Raw genomic sequence first — 20985 nt, forward strand, 5'->3', positions numbered from 1 at the left:
AATGAAGACGAAACAGCTGACCTTCATATTGTACGAAAGAAGACTTGCATTTATATAGCACCTTTCACGACCTCAGGACGTCCCAAAGCGCTTTACAACCAATGAAGTACTTTTGAAATGTTGGCACTGTTGTAACGTAGGAAACAGCTAATTTGTGCACAGCAAGGTCCCACAAAGAGCAATGAGATAATGACCAGATAATCTGTTTTTTAGTGATGTTGGATGAGGGATAAATATTGGCTAGGCTACCACGGAGAACTCCCCTGCTCTTCTTCGAATAGTGTCATAGGATCTTTTACGTCCACCTGAGCGGGCAGACGTGGCCTCAGTTTAACATTTCATCTGAAAGATGATACCGTTGACAGTGAAGCACTCCCTCAGTACTGCACTGAAGTGTCAGCCTAGATTATGTGCTCAATTCTCTGGAGTAGGACTTGAACCTATAACCTTCTGACTCGGAGATAAGAGTACTATTGACCGAGACACAGCTGATACCTATTGTATCATTTGAAGATATCTCAGAATTTGAGAAAGTTGTTATACCATTTCTCCAATTAAGAGTGTACTCAACTTGGAATGCCTCTACACCCCAGATTCTTCTTTCTCTTATCCTGGACTCAAGCTGTGCTTGCTCTACTCCTCAATTCACTTCAATTTTCCATGAACACCCTGTCCAGTTGCTGGATGCAACAGCTCATGTCTGCCTTCACACAGCATGTGAATTGGTCTCAATAGTTACTGGAAATTGTTGTATTCCCTCTCTGTTTAAAGCAGTTATGCTTTTCTCATAGTTTTGAAGCAGTATCCACCTAGATCAGAAAGTTCTCTTTCTAATAAATTGCCTCCTGATTACAGATTTCAAGCACAAGTAATGATGTATTCTAGTGCAGTATTTAATGAAAACTCTCTTGCTGGAAAATAAGAGAGTCTTACTTGTCTTGAGTTATGGTTAACCCTTACACTGGCTGACTAAATAGAAATTACATGCATTTGATTAGCACTGGTAAGGGTTAAAATTCCATTTTCAGTTCAGTTCATTTGTCTGCTGTGAAATCTAGCTCTATTCAATGTAGTATCGATCTTATCCATATTTCATAACAGTTGAAGAAAGTACGACGTGTTATGTAGCAATTGTTTTATTTTAAGATTTGTAAATCATATAGAATTTTGCACATTAAACAATGTATGCAAATTGGATAACCAAAGCTAGCAATATGTCTCAGTTTTATATTACAAAATAAATGAAAGCGTGCATGCAAAACTATTATAACTTTGTAAGCTGAAAATGTGTTGCTCTATGCACTGCAAACAATCAGACACGTACTGTCTTATCCAATATGATGTACATGAAATAAATAATTCACAGATCAACATTTCATTTCTCTCTTGGTGCCGCAAGCTTTTTAGAGGAAAATGAAAATTTTAAATTAAAGCTAGGCTCATAATGAATCACTAACAAATTTCGGTGTACAGATTAAATCACTGTCTAGGCTTGCACACAAAAAATGGCCACTTGGGCAAGATACTATAGTGCTCACAACATTGTGCAACCTTACCTTACAAGAGTCAGTGCCTTCAGAAGTGTTGGGAAAGTGGGCAGTTGCAGGTATAATGCTAGCATGCACCACTCTGGAGTCCAGGAGAACTCAGTTTTATGCATGTACAGAGCAGGGCTTTGCCTACTTGTATACATTTCTAATATTAGAAGGCAGTACAGCAATCTACCAAAGTACTGTTTAAATATTATCAAAAGCTTTCCTCTCCAAGCCTGAGTGAAGAGTCTTGCATGATGTATCATCAAGATTTTTTTTGTTGTTACAATGTGATTGGGTAAAACTTTTTTTCTTCCCTAATCGCATTCCACCAAAAAAAGTTTTGCATAAATTAATTGGTTCTTTTCTATCTTTGCTATTTACAAATAGGAGGCAGAAAACCCAAAGACCTAATCAAAGTGGAAGAAGAAAATTGATGCACATGATGTAGATGGTGTGCATAAGAACTTTTATTCTGAAGATACAGTACAAAGAATATGTGGACCTATAAACACAAGTTTAATCAGTAATGCTGTAGATATATCAAAGATGCAAGGTTTGTACTGTGCACTGAATAACAAGTTTGTTGTGAACAGTAACCCAGGGTCCAGGCTTTATCTCACTACGAAGCAACTGAAGAAGTCCCTTGTAATGAATCATACACCTGTAAACAGCATAAGAAATATTTTTGCATTAAAAATAAGAATATAATAATTTAATATGGTTACACACCCTTTAACCTGAATAGATATATGAATGCTACAAACCTTTTTAATATCTGGCCTCTTATTCTTCTTTTCATTTAAACACTGACTTGCAGTTAAATACATTTTCTCAATTGCCACAGAGTCCCAGTCCTGCATCTTTTTATCAACATAATCCTCAATTGTCATTTCTTCATCATCAATTTCTTCTTTGATATCAAGCTTTAGGATTAAAGATAAAGTAAAAATCAGATCTCATACGTAAATCTTTTAACAGAATTCTGTTAACTTCCTCTGTATGCAAATTAAACTTGATACTTATAAATGTTGATTACCAGATTGAATCCAACATTACACAGTGTTCAGTTAATTTGTTTTTTGTGTGTGTGTCCTTAAATGAACACAAATTCTGCATCTATACTGTTGTATACCTAGTAGCATTTTCACTTCAATGCATCAGAATTTGATTTCTTCATAGCTTGTAGGGGAAGGAACAAAGGGGAGGGAGGCAGAATTTTTATTTTCCCCACATTGGAATACTAGACCTATTAAGTTACACTGGTGCCCCTTTTAGTTCTACAAATAGAAATATCAGAATATTGCATTACCAATAGTTGTGGTTCACGATGTTCATCAACTGGTGAAAGTCCTGTTATTATTTCTAGTAAGACCTGCATGTAAGAGGCAGAAAGGCACAATTAATATTTTTCAGTTATTCTGAATATTTAAAAATTACAACATCTATCAATATTGTTTCTTTGCAACTTGCAGGATCATTTTTGGGGGATAGAGGGGGAAGAAGGAAATACAACAGAAACAAATCTCCATAGGCTTAGGAGTAGAGGGACCCAATGCAAAAATTAGTTATTTGTCAGGTCTGCAATTACAATTTGATACCCTACAATTAGACTTTTTGTGTTAATTGTTTTACACCGATAGTCCCTCCTTAATGCAGTGGTAGTTATAATTGCCATTTTATTAAGGGTAATGTAAAATATCAGTCTTTTGTTGATAATGCAAACTTTTACTGTAAAACTACATTTTGCAAATGGTAACAATCAGTGAATGCCATAAAATATCATATGGAACATCATTGTATTTGTTTCCTGCTTTCACAATGGGTATTTATTAACAGAACTATTCGTACAATTTTTTTGTATGGCATTAATTTCTCATTTATTCTTTGAATTACTTAGAAAGGTTATGATTTTTATAGCTTTCAATTTTACAATTTACAATAACTTACATTTATGAAGCACCTTTTAAATTAGAAAAAGATAGCAAGTTGCTTCACAGAGGTGTGATCAACAAAATGGATACCAAGCCAAAGAAGAAAGGGGAGACCAAAAGCTTGGTCAAAGAGATGGGTTTTAGAGAGAGCCTTAAAGAAGGAGATGGAGAGATGGAGGGTTTAAGGGAGGGAATTCCAGTGTGGCATCTAGGCAGTAGTGGGTTAGGCAAGGAGAGCATTGGAATAGTGGAGTCTGGAGGTGACAAAGGTGTGGTTGAGGGTTTTAGCAGGTGGGCTAAGGTAGGAACGGAAGCAGAAATAGGTGGTCTTTGTGATGGCGAGGATATGGGGGTCGGAATTTCAGCTCAAGATCGAATAGGACAGCAAGGTTGCGAATAGTCTGGTTCAACCTGAGACATTGGCCAGGATCAGTGGCAAGGGTACGGAGTTTGTAGTAGGGGCTGAAGATAATGGCTTCAGTCTTCCCATTGTTTAAATGGAAGAAATTGCAGATCATCCAATTCTAACATGTGATTTGATTTTTAACCCAAAAAATATATTTGCTGGCAGTTCATTTCACCTTTTTTAAAAACTAAATTCAGGAGAAAAAACAAATCAGAAGACTTACCTATCAGGGCAGTTTATCTTTTCTTATTTTTCTCTTTTCACCAGTGTAATTTCCATCCCTTTTGTCCCCATGGTAATGGTTTTACAATTCATTCTCGGATTTTGGGCGTTGCTGATAAGGCCAGCATTTATTGTCCATTCCTAGTTGCCCTGAGAAGGTGGTGGTGGGCCTTCTTGAGTAGTGGTTTGATACAACTGATTGGCTTGTTAGGCCAATTGAGGGGGCAGTTAAGAGTCAACCACGTTCACGTGGGACTGGGGTCACACAGAGGCCAGACTGGGTAAGGATGGCAGATTTCCTTCCCTAAAGTACATTAGTAAACCAGTTGGGTTTTTACAATAATCCAACAGCTTCACGGTCACTTTTACTGATAGCGACCTTTTTTATTTCCAGAATTTTTTAAGCTGAATTCAAATTCTCAAAGTATTTCTTGTGTCTAAGAAAGTAAGGTGGGTAACCATCTTTCAGGCTATTGACCACATGTCTAACAACTTACACATCTACACACACTGAAAGATGTCTTATAGCACTTTACAGGGCAGAGGAAAAAGCAAACACTGAACAGGATGGAGGAAGGGAAACAAAATGTTTAGGGGGATGCATAAAACCAAGGAGGGAGATGATAAAGCACAGGGGATTACAGAGGGAGTTTCTGGGGAAGGGCTTAGTGGCTGAATGAACGACTGCCGATGGTGTGGTGGGAGTGCAGTACAAGCAGAATTGGAGGAATGGAAACTGTGTTTGGATATGTGTGGCTGGAGAAAATTACTGTGATAGAGTGGGATGAGGTCACGGATGGATTTGAAGGTGAAGATAGGGATCCTAAAATCAAATCGCCTTCGTACAGGGAGCTAGTGGACCTTAGTAATGACGGGAGAATGGAATTGTGGGAATTTGTACAATTAAAGAAGCGTACCGTGGAGTGTGTATAAATTTCAGTTTGTGGATAGTTGAGGCTATTTAGGAGAGCAATGGAGAAGTCAAGTCTTGAGGTATTAGAGGTGTGAATTAGGGTTTCAGCAGCGGTTGGGAGAGGAAGAGATGGAGGTGGTTCATCTTTCAGAGATGAAAGAAAGGTCTTGGTAATGAATCAGACAGGGGGAAGGAATCTGAGTTTGAGGTTGAGTAGTAAGCTAAGATTCTACACTTCTGGATTTAAACTGAAGTGGCAGCTAGGCAGGCTGATGGAGTCGAGGCGTAAGGCATATAGGGGCTGGCAGGAGCTGAAAAGGATGATTTTGGTTTTGCTGACACTAAACTGGGGTAAATTTTACTCATTCAGGTCTCAGGAAAATAATCACAAGTACCTACCACTCCAAAGCTAAAAACATCTGACTTTGGTGTAATCTCCCCACGCAATGCCTCTGGAGCCATATATGCAGTTGTGCCTACGATCTTCTCAGTTAACATTGTCTGTGCTAAATGTGATGAAGCCCGACTAAGTCCAAAGTCTGAAATCTTCGGAACAAATATACCATCCAACAAGATATTTGCACTGAAAAACAAAATGATCAGTGAACAATCTTTGAGGAGCCATAATCTATGCAAGAAAGGCAAGTTTCAATGATTGGATGCTTACATGCTATCTAGTCTTCTTGGGGTTGATATACAAACGGACGGAGATTTAATGAGGCCAGGCAGTTTCCTCTCAGGTGAGCAAAGTCCCACTCTGCCATTATTATGGCAGCAGAGTGGGATCATTGGTGTTCAGGCCCAAGAGTTTTCAATACGGTTTATATACCTGTGACTGTAATTCATTGTGTACTTCATTATTGAGCACTGAGTTCCGAGCTCATCTCAACTCAGGAGGTCGCAGTGTAAATCAAGGACTTCTCCACAGTGAGGGAAAAATCAATAGTAGAGCTACACCACTCCTTGTGCACCTCCCAGCATCTGTAAGAGTACTCCAGCAGTGGACTTGAGAACAGGTTGCTTTCCTGCTCTTGGTCAGGGAATGACACATATCATAAGCGTACGGAGGGGGAAAAACAGCCACAAAAAAACTTTATTACAAGCCTTAGGATTTCAGCAAAATATTTACCATTCATTTTCTTAAACTTTTTCCCTTCTTGCATCCACACTAGCCTCCTTAGGCAGAAGGACACCTCCACAGATGCCAGCAGACATTCTCAACTGGTATAGGAAAATACACTTCCAGCTACACTTCCTTCCCTACCATAGATAACCCATTAAGATGGGCAAGACTCACCATCTGGAGAGAAGTCTGAGTATGAAGATCAGTGATTTAAACCTAGATTCTTTATTTTTAATTCTAATGCTCCAGCTACTATATCACCCCTGTTAGGGTTCACCTATTTGGATCTAATATTTATCATTTAATAGGTCCAATCTGTTTGTTTAAAATTACTATATAGATCTAACCACTTCCTATGAATGTTATAGTAGGACTAAAATAATTACAAATGGTGAAGTGGGATATTGTTAATTTGTTAATAGAAGAATATTGGTTAAAACCGAGTTTATCTCAACCTTTAATGGAGCTTCAACTAGATCAGTGAAAGAGTGTTGTGATGGGAAGGTTATAATAACCAATAGTCCCTTAGGCAGTTTGACTCGTAGTTTTTTTTTAGATATCATTACATGAATGACAAGTAAGTATCCTGAATACAAAATATGAAGTGCAAGGAAACAATACAAACACTCAGGGTGTTCTTTACCTTTTAATATCACGATGGATATGATTATTTTCATGCAAGTATTTTATACCATTGGCTGCACCCTCAGCAATACTGCATCTTGTATTCCAAGGAAGTGGAGCTGTGCTATCCTGAAAAGGTTTCAGAATTAACCAATTTATTGCTGAAGTGAGTATTAGAGTCTTCTACTCTTCTTAAAGAAAAACTTCTTGAAAATAAAGATAACCATATTTTGACTTTTACAGAGCCCAATTGTACTTACCAGGCAGGCTAATCTATCCAGCAATGACCCATTAGACATGTAGGCATATACCAGGCAGGGATGCTCCCCATCATTGGAAAAACCAAGTAATTCAACCAGGTTTTCATGCTGACATCTATAAATGTATCACACTATGGTTACCATTAGATTAAACGGTATACTTCCAGAATGGCTGATTAATCTAAACATTATCAATGATTTCTAAAAGCTATACATACTTTGCCATAGTCTTAATTTCTTGACTAAACTGAAGTTTCAGCTCTTCGATACTGACATTCGATACCTATATTTAAAAAAAATAGTAAACCAGTTAAAATGCTGAGTTTTAATTTTAGTGATTGAGTTGTACATGCAATCTCTGTTCCAGCACTGATTTTCAACAGATGCTACACACTAAAAGAATGTCTAAGCAAAAGAAAAATGCACAAAGTATATCAAATGGACATGCTGGTTTAAGAAAATTAAACTGTCCATTACAATGAGCGGCATAGCTCAGTCACGCATGTGTTATTTGACAATTATGTGACCCCATTCCACTTGATATATTTTTTATTTTACTACTTTTGCTCTCTCAAGTGATGGATTATGGCGTGTTATATTATGAGGGAAAGAAAGACTTCCATTTATATAGTGCCTTTCACAACATCCGGACGTCCCAAAGCACTTTACAGCCAATGAAGTACTTTTGAATTGTGGTCACTGTTGTAATGCAGGAAACACGCCAGCCAATTTGCACACTGCAATGTCCCATAAACAGCAATATAAATATAGGCCTGGCCACCTGGAAGAACTCACCTGCTCTTCTTCAAAATAGTGCTATTGGCTCTTTTACGTCCACCTGAGAGGGCAGAGGGGGCTTCGGTTTAATGTCTCATTCGAAAAATGGCACTTCCACCAGTGCAGCACTCCCTCAGTACTGCACTGCAGTGTCAACTTAGATTATGTGCTCAAATCTCTAGAGTGCTACTACTGAATCAAGGCTGACACCGATAGATGCAGTTAGAAGGGTAATGATGGGAAGGACCCCATCTCCTCTAATGTAAGTTGGCATTCCTTGCGTCGCTTTTTATCCTCATCTTCCTCCAAGTAACACTTTATAATGAGGGATTCCCACAGGGACAACCACTGTGCGAAGGGGCACCATGCAAGTAACAATGACTAATCCCAAATTGAGCCACACAATTGAGTAGAAGAAAATAAAATTACATAAAAACTTACCCACTAAAGAAGAAACTAAATTTAGATTACAGCTGTAAGTTACTGGCTTCCCCTTTAACCTTTTACGTACAAGGGCATCTCAGCAACGATCAACACCGAATACACATGAGAAAAATCAGAAAATGGTATAATGCCTCAAAAAATATGTGGAAGGCATAATGATACTTCCATGTTTTCATAATATTCAGGCAGGAGCTATGTGTGCCTGCTCTAGTCCTATTGGAAATGCACATGATGCACAAAATGGAAGAACCCTGGTGTTATGGATTTAGAATTTTTTGAAGGAGAAAATGATGGGAAGGACCCCATCTCCTCTAATGTAAGTTGGCAATATATTAAAAAATATATATTTTTAGGGTGAACTGGAGGCGTGGCCCCCTCTGGAAATTTTGATTTTTTTAAAAAACACTTTTCTTTGGTGCATTTTCTTGCATTTTGAAGAGCACGGTGATTCTTTTCCTATTTTGCTGTGCTTTCTCGTTTCCCTACACATTTGATTTTTTTTGTCCAGCTGTTGAAATTCAGTGCATCTTTACCACTTTCCATGCATGTGTGCTGAGTCCTGTCTTTTGATCCATAAGCAACTCCATGGGACTTAAATGAGTAAATTAGAAAGCTACATACAATCTAAAATGGGTATGGGTGAGGTGAAACAATTAAACATGCAAAATAAAATATGCTTTGCTGTGGTAAGAGAAAAATGCCACTGAACAAACTATATTCTGTAAACATTAAGTTAATCTGTGGTTTGACTAAATTTAGAATCAAATAACCCAGGAGTTTGTATACAGTGGTACTAATATTTTACTTAGACGGAGGGCCACATTCACTAAGCTGTCATCTTTAAAATAAAACTGTGACTTTTATTTTCAGTGCTGAATCTCAAGACAGAAGGCATTCTACACTCTGAAGGCAATTAACTCGCAGGAGAACAGGGAAAAGTATTTCATGCAATTAAGGAAGACAAAAACAGCCATAAGATTAGCCAAGAGATCTCTGGAAAAGATGGTACGTAATTGTGGCAGTAATAGCGAAAGCTTTTTTAGCTATGTCCGTTGTCAGAAGACCATAAAAGATCATATAGGGCTACTAAAGGATACTGTAGGGCAGATTCAAACTGATTCTCAGGTTATGGCAGAGTTGCTAAATGAGTATCTTTCATGTCTAAACTCCTCTAGATGATGCTTATGTTCCAGATGAGGGGTGCTCAGTATTGAATAGCATTATTAATATTAAAATAGATACTAATGTTATCTTGGATAGGTCAGGAAATCTCAAAATTGATACGGCTCCATATCATACATATATCCATACGGCTCCGGATAATATTTATCCAAGGGTGATTAAAGGCTCTGTGAGCCCCTTGCCCAGATCTTTAATAGTTCAATAGAGTCAGGGATAGTTTCTTTTGACTGGAAGCTAGCTCCTTGGAGACATGTTACTAAGTGGTGTCCCCCAGGGATCGGTCCTAGGCCCACTACTCTTCATGGTCTTTATTAATGTCCTGGACAGTGGTATTGAGAGTAAGATAAGTAAGTTTGCAGATGACACCAAAATTTGTGCAAGGATTAAGATGGTAGGGGAGTGCAATCAAATCCAAAAAGATTTAGATGCGTTAGGGGAGTAGGCCACTCATTGGCAAACGGTGTTTAATTTAGATAAATGTAGCGTTATGCATGTTGGGAGGGCCAACACAGAATACACATATCATTTGCAGGGAACAACACTGAAAGAGGTTGAGTGACAAAAAGATCTTGGTGTTGTTGTGCACTAAAGGTTCATGACTAATGTAGAGAAACTGTAGCTAAAGCTAACAAGGTATTGGGTTGTATTAACAGTATAAATCAAAGGACACCATTTTGACACTATACAGGTCGCTGGTCAGACTGCATCTAGAGTTCAATGCCCAGTTTTGGTCCACCCGCCATATAGCGGCTTTGGAAAAGGTCCAGAGGAGAACTACAAGAATGATTCCTAGCTTAAAGAACCTCAGCTACTCAGACAGGCTAAAGGACCTTTGTCTGTTCACTTTAGAGCAGCGTAGACTTAGAAGTGACCTGATAGAGGTCTATAAAATAATTGAAGGGCTGGATAGCCTCTGTATTGACATACTATACCAGTTTAACAGGCTGAGGAGGACCAGGGGACATGAGTTTAAACTATGGAAATGTAGGAATACACTGGATGTTAGGCGGTTCTTCTTTTCCCAGAGAATCGTGAGCCTCTGGAATACACTGCCAGCTGGTGTGGTGGGTGCTGACTCTCTGCATGCCTTCAAGAGGGAGCTGGACTGGTTCCTGACTGGGACAGAGATTGCATCATATAGAAGGTAAGTATCTTTATAGATAACACTTGGTCCATGTGATCTCCTGGAATGGTTTCAATCGCCTGAGGGGGTCAGAAAGGAATTTCACAGAGTATTATTTCTCTTATTGGCCCTGGGTTTTTTCTGTTTTTTGCCCCTCCCAGGAGATTACATGAATGTGGGGGTGGGTGAGAGGGTGGGAGGTCGGGGGAAGGAAGAAGTGTTTAGCCATGATGGTCTGGCCATCATGGTGAGGGGCAGTCTTGATGGACCAGCTGGTCTTTTCCTGCCTGTCAATTTCATATGTTTGTATTAGGATTTAATAAATTTCAATTTTAATGCCAGCATTTTAATTAATCTGAACATTAAAGGGACATATCACCATTATTATTCATTTCAGAAATCAAAGGCAAAAGATTATTAATTTCATTTTGTTTTCCTGTGATAAGGACTGCTACCATCCCTCTAAAAAGGGCCTGCCTGCCTTTTTATAAGGCTTTCTTTTTGTTACATGATGGTGAGCCACTGTAATTTATTGACATGAATCCAGTGTAAATTACTGTAGTTACCGGAATACATGGTAAGAGACATTGAAGTCATTGCTCCTGATGTGTCATTTATTCCTTAAACTATGTGCAAAAGTGACTGACATCCACCCCCCCCAACCTCCTTGACTGCACTACTTTTATTTTTGATGATCCTGCAGTAATGAACACTGTCACTCCTCTCGCAGGTCCCCCACAGCTGCCAGCATTGAGAATTCCACATTTCCACGACCATTTGTATGAAAAATTGCTTCCTGCTTTCACTCCTGAATGGCCTAGCTCTAATTTTAGGATTGTATCCCCTTGCTCTGTCAGATTCAAATATTGCAATAGAAAGTAAAGCACAGGTGATCTGAATTCAGAAACTGTAGTTAAATGTGTTGTAGCACTACATTTCAACAAACAAACCAAGCCTAACAACAGCTTATAATTGGTCCTGTAAATTATACATTGTGCACATTATGACTAAGTAATTAAATGTATATAAATAGAGGATTCTGAAAACAGGAATGAAAAGGAAGTAACATTGCAGTCTACTAATGCGCAGTGTTAGCTAAATTACATCTTGCCAGCACAGCTGCACTTCCCACTTAACTGCCTAGTCTTAGAATCTGTTAGTTCAGGTTAAAGGGCAACATTACTCCTGGAAATAGGGACACCTTGCAACATTCTCAACCCCCACTCGGGTGTGGGGAGGAGGGTTGCGGGGGGCGGGGGAGAACAGGAACCAATGAATGCGCCCCATAATACATGGCCTCTTCTTCCTTTTGCACATGTGCTGAAAAATGCAGAAGAGGTGACTTGTAATGCCTTATGGGATGTTTTAATACGTTCCAAAATAAGTGAATTTTCCACACCTGCAGTGAGTGATTCGAACAGAGGCCAGAGACACTATTTGCTGAAGTGAAACATTACTAGTTGGCCACTATGGAGAACTTCCTATTCTTATTTGCATAGAACAGGAGTAGGCCATTCAGCCCCTCAACCCTGTCCTGCCATTTAATTATATCATTGCTGATCTGTACCTCAACTCTACTCACCCAACTTTGATCCATATCCCTTGATAAACTTACATAATAAAAATCTGTCTATCTCAGTCTTGAAAATTTCACTTGACCCAGCATTGACAGCCTTTTGGGGGAGAAAATTCCACATTTACACTACCCTTTTGTGTGGAAAAAGTGTTTCCTGATATCACTCTTGAATGGCCTAACTCTAACTTTAAGACTGTACCCCCTTGTTCTGTCTCATCCAAAAGATGGCATGTCTGACAATGCAGCATTCCCTCAGTACCACACTCAAATGCAGTCCTAGATTATGTACTTAAATTCTGGAGTGTGATTTGAATTCATGACTTTATGACTGAGGATATTGTGTTGCTAATTGAGGCAAGCTGGCACCTACTAATCATTAGAAGACAGACCTATTTGCACTACACAGATTTCTTGGGTGATTAACAAATTATTCTGCTTGAATTAGTGATCAGCCATAAATCTAACCAACCTGCAACTTGAGTATAATACTATAAAGACTTAAAATGTATAATGACAGAAGATAAAAGGTGCCTGCAGTTAAATTATCCACCATAAATGAGTACCCACTGCTGCCAATTTTTTCACAGCCACCATTCTGTCATTTATGTAGCCCCTGTAAACAACTCCAAACCCGCCTTCTCCAATCTTACTGCCGCCGTCTGATACTGGACGCTCATCAAAGTTACCAGTCCTCTGCATCAACTCATAATAGCTGAAACTGTGAAGGTCTGAAACACAAATTTCAAAACATGTTAATAAGGTAACTAAATGATAGAATAGTACCAATTTGAAAAATCTTATTTAATCCAATAAATTCTTTTGTTTCCCTGTACCTTGTTTTATCTTCATTTCACCACATTTTAACTTTCCACAGGTTATCAGATTTTATGTATATTATAAACATATGATTAATTTTAATATTCAACTTAGAATTCAAAGAACATGACGGCTTACACATAATTGGAGAACGTAGATACAAACAAACAAATTGAAGAAATATTTACAAAGTTTTTCAAATGACTTTAGTTTGGAGCCATTAAATATTGTTACAAAACACTATCTTTTTGATTCTGTGTTGTTGCCAGAATTTTAGCAGTAATACCCATAATTTATCTGTAGTAATTACTGTTTCAAAATAACTGTTCATGGGCTGAACTGAAGGATTCTCTAGTGATAAAAGATTTAAACTGATTGGCATTTTAGTTCACAAGAGATTAATTGTGAAAGTCAATACATTATGATTGGTGAACAAGAATAGTTGGTGCATAGTAAACTCGTGTGGGATTGTGATCCGTTATAGGATTTTGTCCTCCTCATGCTTGTTAAAAATGAATGTTACTCTTTCTACTATTAATTAGAAGAGTGGCTTAGGTAAATTGATCCAGGCTAAAATATCTCCCTCAAACAGATTCGCCACCTCATTCATAAAGGATAGAGATAAAGTAATACAGAACTCCGTTACACGCCATGCCTCCGAGAAACCCATTTGCTCCATCGTCTCTGAAATTCCATCAAATTTGTCTACCTCCTATTCCTGCCCCCAATCTCTGCTTTTAATTTCACCTCACCCTTAAATGTCTGTCTCAGATACCTCATCTCACCCCACCCATTCAGCCAAGCCTATTTGTTTCTGCTCATTTTCTGCTCAGGCATTCTCCTGAAACCAGGATTCAGTGATTCTTCCTCTCATCTCCACAATAAAAAAGCAAGTATTTAGGAGGTGAAGTTTTCTTAGCTTCCAATGTTTGTCTCCCCATTCTGCCCAATTCTTCATTTCCCCTCCACCTCCATGTTTGCACCAAGGGATTCCCCCTCTTGCCCACTGATGTTACCAGTGCTAGGATTTAATGCCTCAGATTCTCCTCCTTTGTGCTTATGTCAGATTCTGCAGTCAGATGTTCAGCCAAGGGCTGCTGTGACAGGATTTCATGATCCTATAAGATTGGGAAATTTGTACAACTGACTTTCTAACTCCAGAAGTTGCCATGGGAGTTGCCAAAGATGAGAAATTTCCCCAACAGGAAATAGGCCAGAAAGTTTCTGATTCAGGTAATGAGTAGGATGGAGTAGCACATTAGGTGGGTAAATGCCTGACTGGCGAAATACTCCTTAGATGCGCATAGTGACTTTTGTGTGACCACTGAATTTTACAAGTCAGTGGATGAGACACAGATTACTTAGTATCTGTAGGTATGTAATTTCCAAAAATTTTGCTAGCATGTGAATTTGATGAAAGATAAAGATAATGCTATTACGCATCCATTTTGAAATGAATAATCTTACCGACTCTCCATTACAAATTCTGCAAATTCTTTGGCAGGACAATTAAGCTTGACTTTGCAATCTTTAGCCACATTATTTACTGAGCATTATAATTCATATAACATGCAGACACACATTACAGCAGAAATTGCTTTAATTGACTTACTAGTTTCTAAAGAATCACAAGCTGGACATTGCTGATTCGAACTGTTCACCAGTAAGACTGTCTCCTTCTCAGTGCTGCTGTCAGGATAGTAGTGGGTATGTTCATTATTGGAGACCGGTATCATTGGCTTACACGCAGAGTCACGGATAGGGTTGTCAATTCTTTCAGCTAGTGAACTGGATGGTACAGCCAATGGTACTTCATCTGTTAAGTTAAATCATAGATCACAGTCAATACAAACCAATGGAATATGATTTTTAGGTCATGTCATTATCTACTGTTATATAAATCACCCTCCTCTTTAGAAGCAGTGATATACTGACCAGTGTAAATCAGCAGCAAATAATTGCATTACTATTTTAATAAAAATATATGAGGTGGCATGAATTCAGACTGTAACTAAAAGTTGGGGAATAAAATTTCCAAGATAGTTGCATTTCTGTAACTCACGCTACAAGGAGATGGTACATGTAAATCATTAGGAAACGATGTTTCTTTTTGCACATTGGTTCAAGTATGTGATATCTGATTAATCAGGATGGGATTTAAAAAACAGCAAACACTATAGCACTTCATGTCATTACAGAACATTATTTTATTTTCAGGTTACAAAAAACGCCTCTAAACCTGAATTTTATCTTTATAGTATTTTGAAGACGGCCGCATCACGGAAGGACTTGTCACTTCTCAAATCCTAATTAACATATATACTTATTTTCAACCAGTAGCCAGATCTACTAATAAATTAGACTAAATTATGCTTGTGTAAATCTTTTTATACAATAATGCATCTTAATTATGTCAAAATTAAACAAATGCTTTTACATAAATCTATACTGAGTTATACCTTAGAACTGTTTATATTCATAAATGGAAAATTCTGCATACTTATTTGTGAAAGTTTAAAATCACACAATGTGCTTTGCCACCCACATGCTGGATAAAGGTCCACAATATTCGTGATGAGTATTTTCATGGATCACAGTGCCCCGCAAAAAAGACAAAAATATTCTTAACGCTAAAAAGTTATATACAGTATAATTTTCCCCATCCTGTCTCCAAATAGTACTTTGGTTATTATAAACTGACTCAGTATGCATAGCTTATCCAATTAGGATACAAAACATTATCTCAAATTCTTCAGTGCTTAACCATTTTAAAGTGCTACAAAAATGCATTTGAAATAAGGTTCCTCTATTCAAAAAATTGTGATTTAAAGAATATTTATTTCACAGTATTCACACAAATAGAGGGCAGTCAACAATTAAGTATTTGGTATAGTAAATCTTTTCACCATTTACCTCATTGAATTATGAATTGAATGATGTGTCATATTACAGACATTCACTATTCTGTGCCTTTGCAGTTTTTAAATCTATTTTTAATTCATTTTAAATGGAACAAAGAACAGCATTTTAATACTCTCCATTGGATCATGTGAGCTGTTTCTCACCTCTTGTCAGCAGCAATTAGTGACCATTTTGAAAATCCCCTGAACTGAGATTAAGATTAAATTGACAGGGTCATGTCAGACTCATAAACAGCTTAATTTAGCAATGAGTTACACAGCCAGAATTATTTTTTTTTCTGCTCTATGACTTCATGTCAGTATTTAAAAACAAGTGAAAATAAACCATCAGATTTATTAATTACTATTGTATAGATATAAAACCATGTATTATTACAACCACAGATGGTAAGTACAGTACTACTGCTTTGAGCTTGACAGCACTATTATTGACCGCATGTGTCATTTTTTAAAGTAATCCATTGTTGATTATTTCTTGATATAGCTGCAGGATTACATCACAATCATTAGTGTGAACATCATGCATCACTAATATATTAGACACTGGCAATCGGCATCTGCACCAAGATCTACCGTCAACAATACAAAAATTGACCTAAAGCTAATTAAAACTGCTCCGTGGAGTTAATTTGTACCCTGACATAATTTCAAAGCTTAAGTGTTACTATTCAGTTTGTCAACGCAACTTTCTTGATTACATTATAGCTTTGTACGAGTGGATTGTTTTTCATAATTCATTGCCAATAGTATCTACCACACATCTTGAGTGCTTAAAAAATAATAATTGCTTTTTGCTGCCATTTTTAAGGTGTGTCCTACATTCTGTAAGTGGGGTAGTTATTAGTTCGATGAGTTGGTAGTATTGGTTCTGCTTTCTAATATCCCTTCTTCGACAGCACCTCCCAAACCCACGACCTCTACCACCTAGAAGGACAAGGGCAGAAGGCACATGGGAACAACACCACCTGCATGTTCCCCTCCAAGTCACACACCATCCCGACTTCCTTCATCGTCGCTGGGTCAAAATCCTGGAATTCCCTACCTAACAGCACTACAGGAGAACCTTCACCACACGGACGGCAGCGGTTCAAGAAGGCGGCTCACCACCACCTTCTCAAGGGCAATTAGGGATGGGCAATAAATGCTGGCCTTGCCAGTGACGCCCACATCTCATGAATGAATAAAAAAAAATATTGGGAAGACCAAAGTCATTGTCTTTGGCTTCTGCCACAAACTCCATTCCCTCTCCCTGGCCACTGTCTGAGGCTGAACCAGACCATTCACAACCTTGGCGTCCTATTTGACCCGGAGATGATCTTCCGACCACATATCCACTCCATCACCAAGACCACCTACTTCCACCTCCGTAACATTGTCCGTCTCCGCCCCTGCCTCAGCTCATCTGCTGCTGAAACCCTCATCCGTGCCTTTGTTACCTCCGGACTTGACTATTCCAAAGCTCTCCTGGCTGGCCTCCCATTTTCCACTCTCCATAAACTGGAGTGCATCCAAAACTCTGCTGTCTAACTCGCACAATGTCCATTCTCCCATCACCCCTGTGCTCGCTAATCTACACTGGCTCCTGGTCTGGCAACGCTTCGATTTTAAAATTCTCATCCTTGTTTTCAAATCCCTCCATGGCCTCACCCCTCCCTATCTCTAACCTCCTGCAGCCCTACAACCCTCCGAGTTCTCTGCATTCCTCCAATTCTGGCCTCTTGAGCATCCCCGACTTTAATCACTCTACCTTTGACAGCCATGCCTTCAGCTGCCTAGGCCCAAAGCTCTGGAATTCCCTCCCTGAACCTCTCCGCCTCTCTACCTCTCCTCCTTTAAGACGTTCCTTAAAACCTATCTCTTTGACCAAGCTTTTGGTCACCTGTCCTGACATCTCCTTATGTGGCTCGGTGTCAAATTTTGTTTGATAATGCTTGTACCTTGGGACGTTTTACTCCATTAAAAGGAGCTATATAAATGCAAGTTGTTGTTCTGTCAGGAACTAGTGTTGCTAAAAGCTCATCATGTGTTTAGGGGTTCCACCATTCATACCAGGAGCTCTTTCATATAAAATCAGAGTAGCAGGGAGCAGGAGAACTGAGAAGAAACAGAGAGCCAAAAATGAGAGAGGGACAAACCTAAAGATGCAGGCACAAGAAGAACATGCTGGAAAAAAAACAGTGACCAGGAAGAAAATGAGTATCTGTTGGGAGGTCGGTGGCTAAGTCAGCAAGGTAGCATTGGGGAATGTGTGCAGCACCACAAAATCTTCAGAGCAGCACAGAGACCCGTAAACCACCAAGTGTAAAATTACATTGTAGATTTTAGACATGTAACCTGTATATAGGATATATGATGAAACTCAACATTTACTGTCATTACAAGACAAACAGGTTTTGGTAAACCATCAAGACCTGCCCTCTGTCTCATTTATATTACATATGCACTTAATGTGCATTAAACAAGTATCTTTAAATGGAAGATAATGTGTTAGATTTTCTGTCCATTAACTATGAATGTGCGAAAATATCCCTCTCTGAGCATACTTACAGCTGCAGATGTAATCTGATTCCACCTCAATACAAGATGATGGTTCTGTTATACAGTCAGCTGCTGTGGTGTGGAGTGCTAAATTTTCAGTCTGAGAGCATGAACAGCTTTGCATGTCATGGAGTAGAAGCAGGCATCAGCTGAGCCAAGAGGTATAGTGGGAGACTGAGGAAAGTTGAGAAGTCAAGTAAAATAGGCAAAAAATCTAGTGAAAGTAAAGGTCAGAAAGATATCTTCAGATATATCATCTCTCATTGAATAACTTCAATTTTTTAAATCACATTTCTGTTTTTCTTTTTAACATTTGTTTAAATAATTTAAGTACCAGAGATTTAATTGGTGTGGATGAATTTCTGATCCCAGCAATTCAAAGCCAAAGTAGAATGCATAGTAGAACTGATACTACTATTTTATGATATCCTCTCCTAACGTAAATTCTTTCCAACCAGTTCCCTTCACCATCTTTAATATATTAACAATCTTGCATAGCATGCACTTTCTGTCAAGTAATACTTAATTACTTTCTTCCATCATGCCACTTCTGTCATGCATGTCTCTCATTTCTTCCTGTCACAATTAAACTTACCTCTGGTTGAGTCCTCCAAGCTTGGTTTCCAAGGTACCTTTGCTTATTTATCTTTGAGTCCTCCCAGCTGCATCTCCAAGATAGTGCAAGAACTCCTAAAATCAGGCCTGTGTCCGATACTGTTGTCTTCCCCCGAACTGCTGATCCTCCATCTGTGACAGGACCCCCCCCCCCCAACCCAACCCAGCCAAATCTCGAGGCCTTCTGCAGCACCCCACCCACCACAGTGACAAGGGTCATGTTCATGGCCCTCCTGCAATGTGACCCGACCTTGACTCCCGAGGGGTCTCCTTGTGGTGACAAAAACCACGTTCTGGCTTAAAGTTCTTCAAATGCTTTCAAATCAGTAAATAGATTTTAAAAATGCTTGATGACCTTTAAACTGGAAAGAAATGCATCTTTTGTCACTATAAGGAGGTGCCTCAGGACTCAAGGGCAGGTTGTGATGTGATAGGATGGGAGGTGATTTGTTGAAAGGGTTTCCACTGAAGTGGCCTAGGGAAATCTGTACTACTTAAAAGAAATGCTTAATAATATCTATTTTAAATAATAGATTTCTCCAAGTCACAGCTGGGTAAACCCTTCTAAGAAATCGTTCGCTCCTTTCTGGCTTCCCCCACTCTTGAGTACGTGTACTTTTTCCCCATCTGTTGCCTCTCACCACTCCCATGGCGAGCACCCATGCCATTCTCTGTCACTGCTGACCCCCTTTTGAGAAAACATCTGCCACCACACTTTTATCCATGGCACCCTGCAAGCACCGCTCCCCAGTACGCCCACACTCAGCAACACTCTAACACCATACCAGTACTACCACAGCCCAAGATCAACCTCCCAATACAGCCACAACCGCCATCCCCTCCCAGTGTTCACACACCCTGGAACTTCTCTTTAACTCCTCTCACAATCTAGGACTGCCAATATCTGGTCACCCCTCCCCCACTCCTATCAAACCCTGGTACCCCCCGCCCCACCGTTCCCAGTGATCTCAATCACCATGCCACCCCTTCCGCTATTGCCTCATTCTGCAACCTCCTCCCAGTTCCTTTAGACCCCATGACCCCAGCTCGCAAACCCCTGGACCATCCTTCGAACACTACCAACCCACAAGGCCTCCTCAACTTCCCAGTGCTGCTGCACGCATTTCCTACACCTTGGGCCCGATATTACCATGGCGGCGGGGAGTAGATTGGGCGCGTGGGTAACGCGCCCGGTGAAATCAGTCTGCTCCGCGCGCAATCGCAGGCTGATTGGATCCACTTACCTGTTCTTCCGGGTTCCCCGCTGCTAAGCTGCGCGGTGGGCGGACTGCGCATGCGCAGTAAGGTCTGTCAGCTGGAGGAGCCCTATTTAAAGGAGCAGTCCTCCACTGACTGATGCTGCAAGAACTAGGAAAATTTACAGCATGGAGCAGCCCAGGGGGAAGGCTGCTCCCAGGTTAATGATGCCTCACTCCAGCTCTTATTGGATGGGGTGAGGAGGAGGGGGAGGACAGAGATCTTCCCCCCAGCGGGCGGGAGGAAGCGGCCTGCCTCTGCCACCAAGAAGGCCTGGCTCGAGGTGGCAGAGGAGGTCACCTGCACCACCAACATATCGCCCACCTGCATACAGTACAGGAGGCGCTTCAATGACCTAAGTAGGTCAGCCAAAGTGAGTACACTTACTCATTCCCCTACACTCCGTCTGCCACATCACCGCCACCACCCCACATCTCCTTTTGCACTGCCAACATTACTCTGTCACATCACCCCTCACACCCACTCAAACCTCATCCTCATCTTACCTGCACATAATCACCTCGCCAGTACTCATCCCGCCACTACCACTCAACCCAATCCTCATACAATCTCATGGCTCTATCTCATACTCACCCTCTCATGCATCTCTTTCAGTCAGCCTCACTCAACTTGCCACTACTTGTGCTGCAGCCACAGAGCATGCATCACATATGTGCAGTAGGAAGCGTAAGGCAAACGTGTCGTGAGCATGAAGGGGGTGC

General features: G+C 39.8%; 2 protein-coding genes across 4 annotated transcripts in view; one reads left to right on the forward strand and one right to left on the reverse strand.

The window, feature by feature from the left end:
- LOC137334667 (twinfilin-1-like) overlaps positions 1–2555 on the forward strand; it is a 32756-nt gene extending 30201 nt beyond the window's left edge. The window contains exon 10 of the mRNA XM_067999515.1: positions 1923–2555. The gene's annotated coding sequence lies outside the window, so the exon portion shown is untranslated. The remainder of the gene's footprint in view (positions 1–1922) is intronic.
- LOC137334666 (interleukin-1 receptor-associated kinase 4-like) overlaps positions 1121–20985 on the reverse strand; it is a 31177-nt gene continuing 11312 nt past the window's right edge. For 2 of the 3 annotated variants that reach the window (XM_067999512.1, XM_067999511.1), the window contains 9 exons: positions 14545–14748; positions 12684–12844; positions 7233–7297; positions 7015–7129; positions 6774–6883; positions 5407–5590; positions 2845–2907; positions 2300–2458; positions 1121–2196 (listed from right to left, as the gene is read on the reverse strand). In XM_067999512.1, coding sequence (XP_067855613.1) covers positions 2155–2196; positions 2300–2458; positions 2845–2907; positions 5407–5590; positions 6774–6883; positions 7015–7129; positions 7233–7297; positions 12684–12844; positions 14545–14748 — 1103 coding nt within the window. In that variant the 3' untranslated portion in view covers positions 1121–2154. Of the gene's footprint in view, positions 2197–2299; positions 2459–2844; positions 2908–5406; positions 5591–6773; positions 6884–7014; positions 7130–7232; positions 7298–12683; positions 12845–14544; positions 14749–20985 lie in introns of those variants that run through there. The other variant, XM_067999513.1, reaches the window with a different exon arrangement.

The sequence above is a fragment of the Heptranchias perlo genome, chromosome 18, assembly GCF_035084215.1.
Source record: "Heptranchias perlo isolate sHepPer1 chromosome 18, sHepPer1.hap1, whole genome shotgun sequence".
Taxonomy (NCBI): domain Eukaryota; kingdom Metazoa; phylum Chordata; class Chondrichthyes; order Hexanchiformes; family Hexanchidae; genus Heptranchias; species Heptranchias perlo.